Source organism: Dipodomys ordii, unplaced genomic scaffold (genome assembly GCF_000151885.1).
Source record: "Dipodomys ordii isolate 6190 unplaced genomic scaffold, Dord_2.0 Scaffold207, whole genome shotgun sequence".
NCBI classification, from domain to species: domain Eukaryota; kingdom Metazoa; phylum Chordata; class Mammalia; order Rodentia; family Heteromyidae; genus Dipodomys; species Dipodomys ordii.
This window is the reverse complement of record NW_012267423.1, coordinates 1,631,020-1,643,712: the sequence shown is the minus strand read 5'-3', so window position 1 is coordinate 1,643,712 and position 12,693 is coordinate 1,631,020. Positions and strand designations below refer to the sequence as shown.

General features: G+C 36.7%; 1 protein-coding gene across 1 annotated transcript in view; it reads left to right on the top strand.

The window, feature by feature from the left end:
• Window positions 1–12,693, top strand: part of Fbxl13 (F-box and leucine-rich repeat protein 13) — a 171,049-nt gene that overhangs the window by 134,186 nt on the left and 24,170 nt on the right. The window contains exon 17 of the mRNA XM_013035265.1: window positions 5,440–5,523. Within this exon, the coding sequence (XP_012890719.1) occupies window positions 5,440–5,523 (84 nt within the window). The remainder of the gene's footprint in view (window positions 1–5,439; window positions 5,524–12,693) is intronic.

Below are 12,693 nucleotides of genomic sequence, written 5' to 3'. Positions count from 1 at the left end.
TCTCTTTCTTCTCCCTGACAAGTTACTCCATCTGTCTGAAACACCCTCTCCCCGAATCTCTACCCAGTAAATTCTTATCTCTGAAGTTTCAGCTATGAGAAGATTTTCTGGAATTTCTGTAAATTTAGGGTCTCCTCTGTTTCTGCTGTACTTTCTATATGCCTGTACCCCAGTCACCAGCTCAGTATATTTCAATATTTGATCTCTCTCTCTGTCTCCCTCCAGCATCATAAGTTTCTTCCGGGCTGGGGCTGGACCAACTCATCTTGAGGCCTGGTTCCCAAGATGCACCCCAAATGTTCAATGAGTGAATGAATGAGTGAATCTGGCACTGTTTCCTTCCTCTTAACTAAACACTTAAGGCTTCTTCAAATTCCACATTTTCTCGGTTCTGCTTGAGCTTGAGTGGGAGTGAATACAGCTGCATGTCTTAGTCTGATGATACTCTTGCAAGAGACCACCCATATGCACAGAACACACACAAATGAAGCCTGAGGTCCAGGGAAGTGGGACCTCTAAAACAACACGAGAAAACCACTTGTGAGTTGAGAATTAGCAATTCCCCACAGAAACTGGACTGGGACCTTCAAGAGTCAATGTCTTGAAAGACAAAGCTGAAAGCTAAGAAGACATAACAAACATGCAATTCACAAACTGGGGCTATGGCTATAAGAAAAAATAATTATTGACTTTGTATTATTAACTATTAGGGCATTACTAGAACTTGTCAGGTTTCCTAATGCCATGCATGTTATACAATGTACACATAATACTATAGAGTTACACAGCAGAGCATCTTTATTCCTACAAGGATGTATAGAGAATATTTAGGGGATAAAGCACCATGCTATCTGAAATCTATTTTCAAAAGGTTTGGAGAAATTTCTGTGCAAATATGTAAAAATAGTTACATGTGCATGTGTAGAAATATTAAACTATATTCATATAAGTACATGAAGAAAATATGAATGTTCATATATACAGTAGTTAAGAAAATATAGTAAAATGATTATAATTGATGATTTTTGGTAAGAGGTATTCTCTGTAACATTCTTTTGATCTTTTTTATTAGCACATATTAGTTATACAAGGTGGCTTAATTGTGATATTTTCACACATGCACATAATATGCTTTACTCATATTCATCCCATATTATTCTTTTTCTGTTCCCTTGCCCCTTTAAAAAGTTTTAATGGGACATTTTTCAAAACTTTTCTGTAAAGTTGAGTATTTGTAAAATAAAGAGCTGGGAGGAGGACATTTTACATTTATGTTAGTGATATTGTAAATTCAGAAGTAGTATGACTCAGCTGTATAGTAAGTACACAACACAGAAACACACAGACATGCAGACAAATACACCATCCCAACATTTGGTAACTCATTTATTGCTAATGCTAATCTACATTAGCTAAACAATTCCAGATGTAAAATTGGAGGAAAAATGTTCATGGATTTTCTGCTTCCAACATCTTGTGTGGATGTTTCTGTCCCTGGCAGTGTTCTGTCTCCCCTCCCACTCAGCCCAGTGACCCTCAAGCTGAATTACTTCCAAAACAACTCACACTTCCCAAGTGAAGTCTCTCTCCATGCCACTTCCTCAATCTGAAACACTGTTCCCATTATTTTACTTGTCAAGAATAAACTGTATCTTTAAAGCTTCCTTCAAATTCTTCTTCCTCTTTAAACAGCTCTTGTAGACCAACTTTTCATTCCTACTGGAAGCAGTCACACCTGCCAATTAGTTCTTCTCATTATGCTCACTAGGTAGCAGCCTGTATTCTCTCGACAGGGAAAGCTCTATCCGTCTGTGTTGCATAGGTCAAAGCCCTTTTTTTTTCCTTAGAATAATGTACAAGGCTCTTGTGACTTGGTCTATGCTTTCTTTTGAACCTTGTGTCTTGACACTCTCCTCAAACGAACCTGATACTGGCTTAGGAATTCCTAGATACAGCTTCCTCCGTTACATGGGCTATAGAGGAGCATTTGGTTCTTAGGATACCTGAAGCCTCAGATTCTTGCACCACCTGCAGTGATGCTAACGTCACCAGTTCCCACGCCAAGTCATTTCCCCTGTTTTGCCTAGTTATTAAATTTAGCCTCTTTGGGAAAATAAACCTCTCTCCTACAAGAGCCCTTGTAAGTCTGGCTGGCTTCTGGAGACCAGGGAGGACCCACATTGCAATGATGCCTCACCTGGAAGTGGACTCCAGCTTGTCTTTGTCCAAAAACCCAGTCACTCCATCCTGCAGTCTCCCCTTTCCTCCTTACATTTGTGCTGCCTTGCTGCTCTATCCTTTTCATCTTTTACAGAGGTAAAAGTTTAGCATTAGTCACTAACCTCTAAGACATTCATCCCAAGGTATTAAATAAAACAAACAATGAACTTATGGGGCTCATGGCTTCTACTTTAGGAGGAATTTTATGGCCAATAGTTCAGATAATTTTTAAAAATTCAATATACATCCATTCACAACATGCAAGAAAAACACACTAATTTCAAGTATACAATTAGTGGCTTAAAATATATTCAGAGTTGTGTAACCATAACAAGAATCAAATTCCAGGACATTTTTATCTCTCCAAAAATAGATCCTTTCTGTTAGCAGCCACCTCTAGCCCTATTCCAGCCCCAGGTCAGCCCTAGACAACCACATATTATTTGTTGTTTTCATGCATTTGCCCATCTTGGCCTTTACATATGGATGGAATCATATAATATATGGGTTTTGATTCTGACTTCTTTTACTTTATGTTATGTTTTGGGGTTATTCCATAAAATAGCTTGTGTTACTACCTTTGATTACTAAATAGCATGGTATTGCATCGATATAACTCACTTTATTTACCTATTCATCTGTTGATAGGCATTTGGATATTTTAGGAACATTCATGTATAAAATTTTGTGTGGACATGTTTTGTCTTGAGTTGGATCTAATTTCTGGGTTATATGATAACTAAGTGTCACCTTTGTAGGGTGTTTTGGAGGGTGCAGTACAGCTTCTCACTTTCTAGACAGGCACTCTACCACATAAGCTGCATCACCAGCCTGTTTACTCTTCTTCCTGCCCTCCCCTCCCCCTCCCCCCTCTTTCCCCTCCCCCTCCCTCCTCCTCCTCTTCCTCCTCCTCCTTCTTCTAGACCTTCTTCTTCTTTCGTGTGTGTGTGTGTGGGGGGGGAGGGGTCCTAGGACTTGAACTCAGGGTCTAAGCATTATCCCTGAGCTTTTTTTGCTCAAGCCTAGCACTCTACCACTTGAGCCACAGCTCTACTTCCAGATTTTTTTTTTGAGGGAGTTTATTGGAGATAAAGGTCTCATAGACTTTCCTGCCTGGGCTGATTTTGAACTGTAATTCTCAGATTTCAACCTTCTGGGTAGCTAGGATTACAAGTGTAAGCCACTGGTACCCAGCTCTCTGGTTACTTTTGAGAAAGGTTCTTGCTTTGTGCCTAAGCTGGTCTGCACTGTGACCCTTTTATTTACTCTTATCACTATAGCTGGGATGAAATGCTCATATCACCACACCTGCCTATTCTATTGAGATGGGGCCTCATGAACCATTTGCCTGGCCTGACCTGGCCTGGAACTGCAATCCTCCTGCTATCAGCTTCTAGATAGTTAGGATAACAGCCACCTTGCCCAACTATTTGTTGAGATGGGTGGGATCATTTTGCCTGGACTTGCCTTGAACCATAATCAGTATCTGCCTCCCAAGTAGCAAAGATTACACAGAGTTGGCTCCCAGCTCTGTGTTTCACTTTTGAGGAACTGTTTGACTATTTTCCATAGTTGCTGACCATCTTCAGATTTCTACCATCATTTTCCATAGTTGCTACTAGCACTGTATAAGGATGCAAATTTGTCCACATCTTCATCAACCCTTTTTTTGTTTTTGTTGTTGGTCATGGGGCTTGACCTCTTCAGCCCAAGGCAAGCGCTCTATCACTTGAGCCATGGTGCCACTTCCAGTTTTCTGGTGGTTAATTGGAGATAAAAGTCTCATGGACTTTCCTGCCAGGGCTGGCTTTGAATCATAATCCTCAGATCTCAGCCTCCTGAGTAGCTAGGAATATAGGCGTGAGCCACTGGCACCCGGCTTTGCATCAACTCTTTTTAATGTCTAGCCTTTTAATTCTAGTCATCCTCATAAATGAGTTGTGACATCTCACTATGCATTTATGGTATTGATCAATTTAATTTTGACCTTTTTTTAATGAACAATGGTATTGATTAAGCATACATTCTGTTTTAATATTTTAGTTTTCAGAATGTTTTAATAAAGTGGTAAAGAACATCTAGACTGATACATGTCATATTTAGTAAGTGCATTTTACTTGTAGCTAATCTTAAAAAACCTCTAGCTAGTCTACACAAATCTAAATGCACACTTAAGAGATAATTTCATAGGACAGTTTTATAATAGAATAATAAAGCATATCTTATCAAATATAGGATGCAGTGATGAACTTTGCAGTTCTTGATATTTTTGTTCAAATAATTTGGTTCCTGTTGGAGAATATCTAAACTCTTCCAGTTCTTCTAGCATGAATATAAAATATCATCAACATCTGGGATGCAGACCATATGTGATGGCTCCACAGGGTTTGGCTATTCTTTGTTTGGAAATGAGGAAGAAAACAATGTGTTCCTAGCAAAAGACACAGAGACACAATAACATTAAAAAAATCAACTGAGAGATTTTGCAGTAGTATATAGGACCTTTGAGCAAAATCAGAACCACAGTTTAAACAGTAGCTAAATTAATCATTCTTTTCTTTTCTGGATTTTTCTCTTTTTTCTTTAAATGAGAGGATTTAATCTGTACATCCAGGAAAAAAATCATTTTCAATTATGTTCCAAATGTTGTATTTAAGATCGATAAAATGAAAACCAGCCCTGAAAATAAAATGTAAAATGATGAATATAAGTTGAGGGTAGTGGTTTATGCCTGTAATTCCAGTACTCAAAAGGCTGAAGAAGGAAGATGGTTAATTGAAGGTATATATACATATATATACACACACACATATATATATATATATATTTGTTTCTTCGGTTAATTGAATATATATATATATATATATATATATATATATATATATATATATATATATATAACATTAGCCACATGGAGTATCTTCAAAGAAAGGGTGATTCAGCCGGCATTTATCAGGAAACATAGCAGCTTTTGAATTATTTTGCTCTGGGATTCTCTAACACTTTATAAACCATTTGAGACAACAGGAAAATTTTACTTAATAGTTTTTTTCTAGTCAACATGATTTTATGCTTTTTTAAATATCAAGAAGTTACAAGACAGAAGTTAATTAGTTTGCATAAGTGGTTGTCTTTTTTATGTTGTTAGCTTGAACAAGTAGTGATTGGAAATGTACCATCTGTACTAAATTATTCATGAAATGCTCTTTACATTTTTAGGGTTTGTCAATACTTTCCAGACATAAAAAACTGAAGGAACTTTCTATATCTGAGTGTTATAAAATCACTGATGTGGGAATTCAGGTAAGATGATTAAGGTCTTCTATTAAAGAATTAAGATTAAAAAGTTTAGCATAAATTGAATAAACTCTAAGTCACAGTAGACAAAAGTGGATGAGAAACTGAGCATGTATGAATGGTGGTTGAGCTACAATGAACTCTGGGTTCTTCGTCAAGTCTGTAGTCCTTGAAGTGCAGAACATTCCCTTCCCTCCTTCTCCCTGCATTCCCCACCTCTTTCTTCATGTGAGACTCACAGGCTAAATAGGGACTTGGAGAGTGACGATCTGCCATGTGACAAAAACTCTTCTTGAATAAAGAAAGCATTGTATAGATTAAAAGTGTCACATAATCTAGCAGGATACTGGTGTTGGGCACTAGCTATTCAGGAGCTGAGATCTAAGGGTTGAAGTTCAAAGCCAGCCTGGGCAAAAAAGTCCATGAGACTCTTATCTCCAATTAGAAGAAAAGCTAGAAGTGGCACTATGGCTCAAGTGGAAAGCTTAATGCTGAAGAAGCCAAGGGAGAGTGTGAGCCCAAGTTCAAGCCCCTGCTTTTTGCTGGTTATTTTGGGCATAGAGTTTTGCCGACTGGCTGGCTTTGAATCCAGTTCTCTAGATCTCAGTCTCCTGAGCAGCTAGGATTAGACATGTGAGCCACTGGCACCCAACTTCAAATTGTTTTTGCTGTATCTCAACTATCATGACAATGTAATAATATGTAAGGGTAAAGTGTAACACAATCAGGAACTATTCTTTAAAAGGCGTATGGTAAACAATGTCAACCCTCCCTCCTCAGTTTTAGTCTGTGAATACAGGACTCTAAGGAATCTACCTACTAGCCTCAGCACCCCTAGAAAGAATTACATACTTTTGTACTGGACAAGATTATAACTCTATAATAGAAATACAAACATTTAGATGTATATAACCCATTAAGAGACAAAAGATTCTTCCAGGGTAAACTATGACTTACCTACTATAATTAAGGGTTAAACATGCATTTATACAAAGCTTTATCCAAAGAAAAAAGATGGGTTCTAGGCACTTTTTAAATACCCCTTTATATTAGGTGGATGTGTTTAGCCATATTTTAACTATGTAGTTGTATAGCTGAATTCTGGCATATCTTGAACTATGAGCCTGCTGTTCTTGGCTTAGCTTTTCTGCTCATGACTAGTGCTCTACCAGTTGAAGCACACCTCCACCTCTGGCTTTTTGCTTGGTAATTAGAGGTAAGAATGTCTCTTGGATTGGTCTGCCTGGACTGGCTTTGACCAACAACCCTCAGATGTCTGTCTTCTGAGTAGCTAGGATTTCAGAAGTGTGCCACTGGTACCTTACTCTGGCAAGATCATTTTTTAAAAACTTTAAGCTTAAAAATCTTGGTATTTATATCCAATGATCTAAGAGAGATATTTTAAGGGGGACTTGGAGTAACTGAAGGGACCAATTTGATGAAAATATTTGCCTGTGTAAAGTATAAAATTACATATGTAAAATGCCACAGTGAAATCCCTTTGAACAGTTAGCAATACACTGAAAAAATAAATGAAGGACATTAATGTCTGGATCTGAAGACAGGTCCTGTCTGGGGTGTGGGTACTAGTGGGAGTGGAGAGGACAAATGGAGAGGCTGAAGGATGGTAAAGAGCCTCAAACACTTCATGTGCACGAGTGAAAGTGGAACAGTGCAGCTGATGGTATAGATGTGGAGTGGAGAGGGGAGAGGGAAGAGTGACATCGGAGGAGAATCTGATCAAGGCACATGGTATATATATACAGACATGTCAAACATTCTGTTAGACAATAGGTGCTAATAAAAATGTAAAAAAGGAGCATGGAAATTGTTCATCGTTAGTTGGACCAGATCAACTATTGCATTCATGTTCATGAAAAAGAAAGTTTTCTTTCTCATCATCTCATCCTTTTTGTTTCCTCCTCCCTGATTTTTAGAAGTGTGTGTGTGTGTGTGTGTGTGTGTGTGTGTGTGTGTGTGTGTGTGTGTGTGTTGGCTTTATTTCTTGGTATGAGGTGATTTTTTTTTCTCTCCTTGCCTTCTACCAGAAGGGAAAAAAAAAGTAGGGAGGATGATCCCGCTGCCAACTTCCTTATCTGGATCTACAAAAGAGAACAGAAGGGAGCAAAATAAGGTGATTAAATTGAGATGTTTAGATTAGCTAGAATTTATCAGCAGTTCTCTCTCAGTTTTTATAAAAGGTAACTATAGGAGAGAGTTGCCTTTTGGCATGAGGCATTGAAAGTTTATAATACATTTAATGCATTTAATGAGAAAAATCGTTTTTTTAACCTCTGGTTGGGTTTTGCAATAGTAATAAAGATAATAATAAAAAATTACCTCATTGTAGGGTTTTACTGGAAGCTACAGCACACGTGGACTATGTGGCTGGAGCCTCAGATGCATTGACTGTTAGAATCTGGCTTTAATTACTTCCTTCAGCTTTCATTTTCTTTTCCAAAAATATAAGATGTTCAATGACTATTTTAAATGAAAATTACTTGGTACCCTTTAAAAGCAGTTTGGAAGAGATGTTTGCTAGGGCAACAATGGGGCATTTCTTAAGAAACCTTTTCTTGAGAATTTAAGCAATGTAATTAAATAATGATGTGTCAGGTCTGGCAAAGTAATGGATTTAAATAGGAGATAAGTTGACAGATATTTTTGTCTTCAATTGTTTTCAGAGAACCAATGGAATAAATCCAATTATTTATTAGGATTACTTTTTATATTCACTCTAATATGCATTTCAGTTCTCATTTTTGAGAATGAAGTTTGCTATAAAGATATCCATAATATCCATGCATAGAGTTTCTTTACACAGATTATCTGAGTGAGTCTTGCAGCTAAGTAAACTTTCTGATTATTTGGATGCTAGTAGATTGTACTAGCTAATAATAAGCCTTAGCAGGGGAAAATCAGGTTGCATTATGATTCTCACAAAAATGACATGTGGGTATGTGCAACAGTAAAAGTGCATGTGATATAAATGTGTAAGTTAGATGTGATAGGCAAATACACAATTATATGTCTAGCATATATGTATAAATTAAATATATTCACATTTTTGTATATATCACACTACAAACATTACATGTTACTTTACATACATGCATGTATGCATACACATTCATTATATATATCAATATGTCTATATATTTTTAAACTCAAATTGTGTATGGAGATGCTATAAGATAATAATCATGTATTTAGCCTAGAAATCTAGACTGAAACTAATAAATGATGATCAGTATTCAAAGCAAATGGTAGTAATTTGTTAACAAATTTGTGTTGCTTGTATTTTAATTTTAGAAACAAACTATCCACTTCAATGGCAAGGTTCTTAAGTATACAGATTAGGACTCTTAGACAAAAATAATACTCAGTATGAAGAGTGGGGCCTAGCTGTGAGAAGTCTTAGTTTTTATACTAATTCAGTCTCCTACTCAACCACACGAAGTTAAGTGATCCATCCAGCCTCTCAATAGTCCACTACTCATGTAGGAACTACGCTGGGGAAGCATATAGGAGCTAGCACTATAGAGCAGAGTCAGCATTTCTAAAATTTAATTTTATTGTCAAGGTGATGTACAGAGGGGTTACAGTTACGTAGGTTAAGTTAGTCAGTACATTTGTTGTTGAACTTGTTACCCCCTCCCTCATTTTCTCCCACTTTCCCTCCCCCCAGCTTCCCTGCCCCAAGTTGTAGGGTTCACTTACAACATATTATCTTGTGAGTATCGCTGTTGCATTGGTTCACCCTTTGTCCTGTCTCACCATTTTGTTGTTCCCCTTCCCTTCCCTAATTCAGACAAATGTATATACAATATCCAGGGTATCAAAATCAAATACAGTGACAACAGGGGATAAACCATAGGAAAAAAACACACAAGAAATATAGTACATTAAAATACATTAAAAACACATAGTACATTAAAAACAACAGCAAAGAAAAATCTCTTGTTTCCCTATCCTGGAGTTCATTTTGATTAGCATCATCTTATATGGTCATATGTACATAGATATTGAGCTATCCTGCTCATCTGCCAGGCCTGTCCTAGCCATATACTAATTATTACAAATGAGGGAAACCATGGGATCTATGTTTCTTTGGGTATGGCTTAAGGAGCCAGCTTTTCTGGTAACATGCTGGTAAAGATTTTCTGTGAAGGTCCATACTGTCTGTCCCATCTCAACTTTGCCATTATAGTGTGAAGTGGCTATAGTCAATACATAAACAATGAGTGGCAGTGCTCTAATAAAACTCTACTTATGGACAATAAAATTTGAATTTCAGATTTTTGATTCTTTGAATCATTTAAAAATATGAAGACTATCTTTTTAGCATGTGGGTAATACAAAAATAACTGGCAGACCAAATTTGCCCCACAGACTGTAGTTTGCCAACATCTGCTACAGACTTAAAACTTTCCCATTTTGGCAGACCAAAATTGTGTTCCTCTGGGCCTTAGATTCCTTACTTGTAAGAAAAATGAAGCTAATATAAAAATAGTCTTCATGTGAGTATTAGATGATCTACGACATTTAAGTAGCCTGTCTATGACACAGAGTGAGTGTGCGATAAGTATTAACCATTACTAGTGTTGTACTTTCTTTAGAAACAAAGAAGCTAAAATATATTAGTAAATTTAAAAAATAAATATTGTTAATGAAAGATTTTGGTCATTTATTTAGGTTTGATTAGATCAAGATTATTTTTATAGCCAAATGGCTTCTAATGACAAGAAGATCATATGGAAAAAATAATTTATTCATAACATGCTCTGAATTGCTAGTCTTCTAGAGAATACTATGAGAATAGTGTAGGAACTGTGATTGGCAACATTTCCCCAGGTCCCGCTAGTTTAGCAGTGGATCTAGCACACACATGTGCCTGCTTTGGCATTTAAATCAGCACTGAGTCTCTGGTAACTTATAAGCATGCAGGAGCCCCAAAAAGGAGAGATTTGGGTTTTTTTTCTGTCCTGTCTTTGTTCAACTTGAGTCATGTTTCTCTATCACTTTCTCATTTCCAGAATACAGCTTCCCATACATACCTCTCACCTTCCTCTTCTATAAGACTGATTGAATGTTGAATCTTCTATTTTCTAGAACAGATCATAGGGTCAAAATGGGCAGATGGACCATTCTGAGATCTTCCATACGATATCTTGAACTAAGGTTTAATTGCCTTTAGTTGCAGGAAGTTTTATTATTATTGATTCTTCAGAATTTTCATCATAAATGATTATTTTATTTGTAAACAAAGATAGCTTGCTTTATTTCTCTCTTCTCAAATAATGTGCCTTTTTCTTGTTTTATTGCATTAGTCATGACTTCCAATACCATGTCAAATAGGGATGCAGAGAGGGGTCTCAATGCCTGTTTACTTGTCATAGGTTTTTGTCAAATACCCATTGATATTATCACATGGTTTATCCTCTCTAGCTGGTCAATATGATGGATAACATTAATTTTATATTTTATTTTATTTTTATTTTTTTGTTAGTCGTGGGGCTTGAACTTGGGCACTGTCCCTAGGCTTTTCAGCTCAAGGCAAATGCTCTACCACTTGAGCCACAGTGGTTTTCTGGTGGTTAATTGGAGTTAAGAGTCTTACAGACTTTCCTGCCCAGGCTGCTTTGAAGCAGCATCCGCAGATTCCAGCCTCCTGAGTAGCTAGGATTTTATGGGAGCCACCGACACCCAGCCAAACATTGATATTTGAATTGTGTGTCAGCATTTCATATCTAAATATCACACTTGAGTAAGGTGTATGAATTTTTTTACACACATGTTGGATTTTATTTGATCTCTCATGTTGATTTTCCTTTCTTGGTGTTTTTGTGTGCGTTGGGTATTAGAATAATGATGGCCTTTGAGAATGAATTAGGAAGTATTTTCTCTGCTTCAATTTTCCAGAACACACTGTAGAACATTAGTATCATTTCTTTCTTAAACACTGGGTAGAATTCACCAGTGAAACCATCTGAGAATAATGTTTCTTATATTAGTTTATTCTTGGTAGAATAAATTCATTTTGTCAAAGTTATCCAATTTGTGGGTATGCTATTGTTCATAATGTTTCTTACTTAATCTTTTTTTTTTTTTTTGTCAGTCGTGAGGCCTGAACTCTGGGCCCAGGTGCTGTCCCTCAGCTCTTCAGCTCAAGGCTCAATCTCTTTATCACTTAAGCCATAGCACCACTTCCAGCTTTTTCTGCTTATGTGGTGCTGAGGAATCGAACCCAGGGCCTCATGCATTCAAGGCAAGCACTCTCCCACTGAGCCACTTTCCCAGCCCCTCATACTTAAAATGTGCATGTAATTAGTGTGCAATCTTGCTTGCATTTCTGCTATTAGTGCCTTGTGTCTGTTCACCCTCCCCCTCTCCCTCTCTTTTTTACTTAGTTTCTTACTTTTTCACTTGATTTTTAGTCAATATTATTGTCATTTATTTCAGAGAACCAGCATTTGAATTAGTTGATTTCTCTGTTCTTTCCTTTACTAATTTCTATTCCATATTCTTACTTCTTTTCTTCTTCTTAGTTTGAATTTGACTGGGTTTTTTTTTTCCAGTTTCCTAAAGTGAAAATTTAAATTATTGGTTTTAGAACTTCTTTTTTGTCTGTTCATCCAGTGCTATAAATTTCCCTCTAAGCACCACTTTCACTGTGCATCATACATTTTTAATTTATTTTCATCGAGTTCAAAATGTTTAAAATTTTCTCTTGAGAACCATTTTGACCTATGTATCATTCATTTTAATTTAATGCTGGTTAATCTGTAAATATTTTGGAATTTTTCCAGAACTCTCTTTGTTATTGATTTCTAGTTTAATACCATGTAGGTTGAAGCCATATTTTGTATGGTTTCTAATCCTGTTATTGAAGATCCTTGTTTGATGGTGAAGTGTATGGGAAGGGACACATGATTCACTATGCTTAGGTCTCAGTCTTTTAGTGGGCCTATAGGACAAGAATTTAATTTTTATAAACATTTCTTACCCCCACACTCACCTCTACACTTTTGTAAGACAGGAAGGCAATACCCAGACTAGAAGGGACTAGTGTTCATTGATTGCTTGGTAAATGTTTTCCTTGAGGAAAGGCTTTGTTACTGAGAAAAGATATTCTTGGAGTATTTTTTTTCTTTTTTTTGGGGGGGGGGTCTGGTC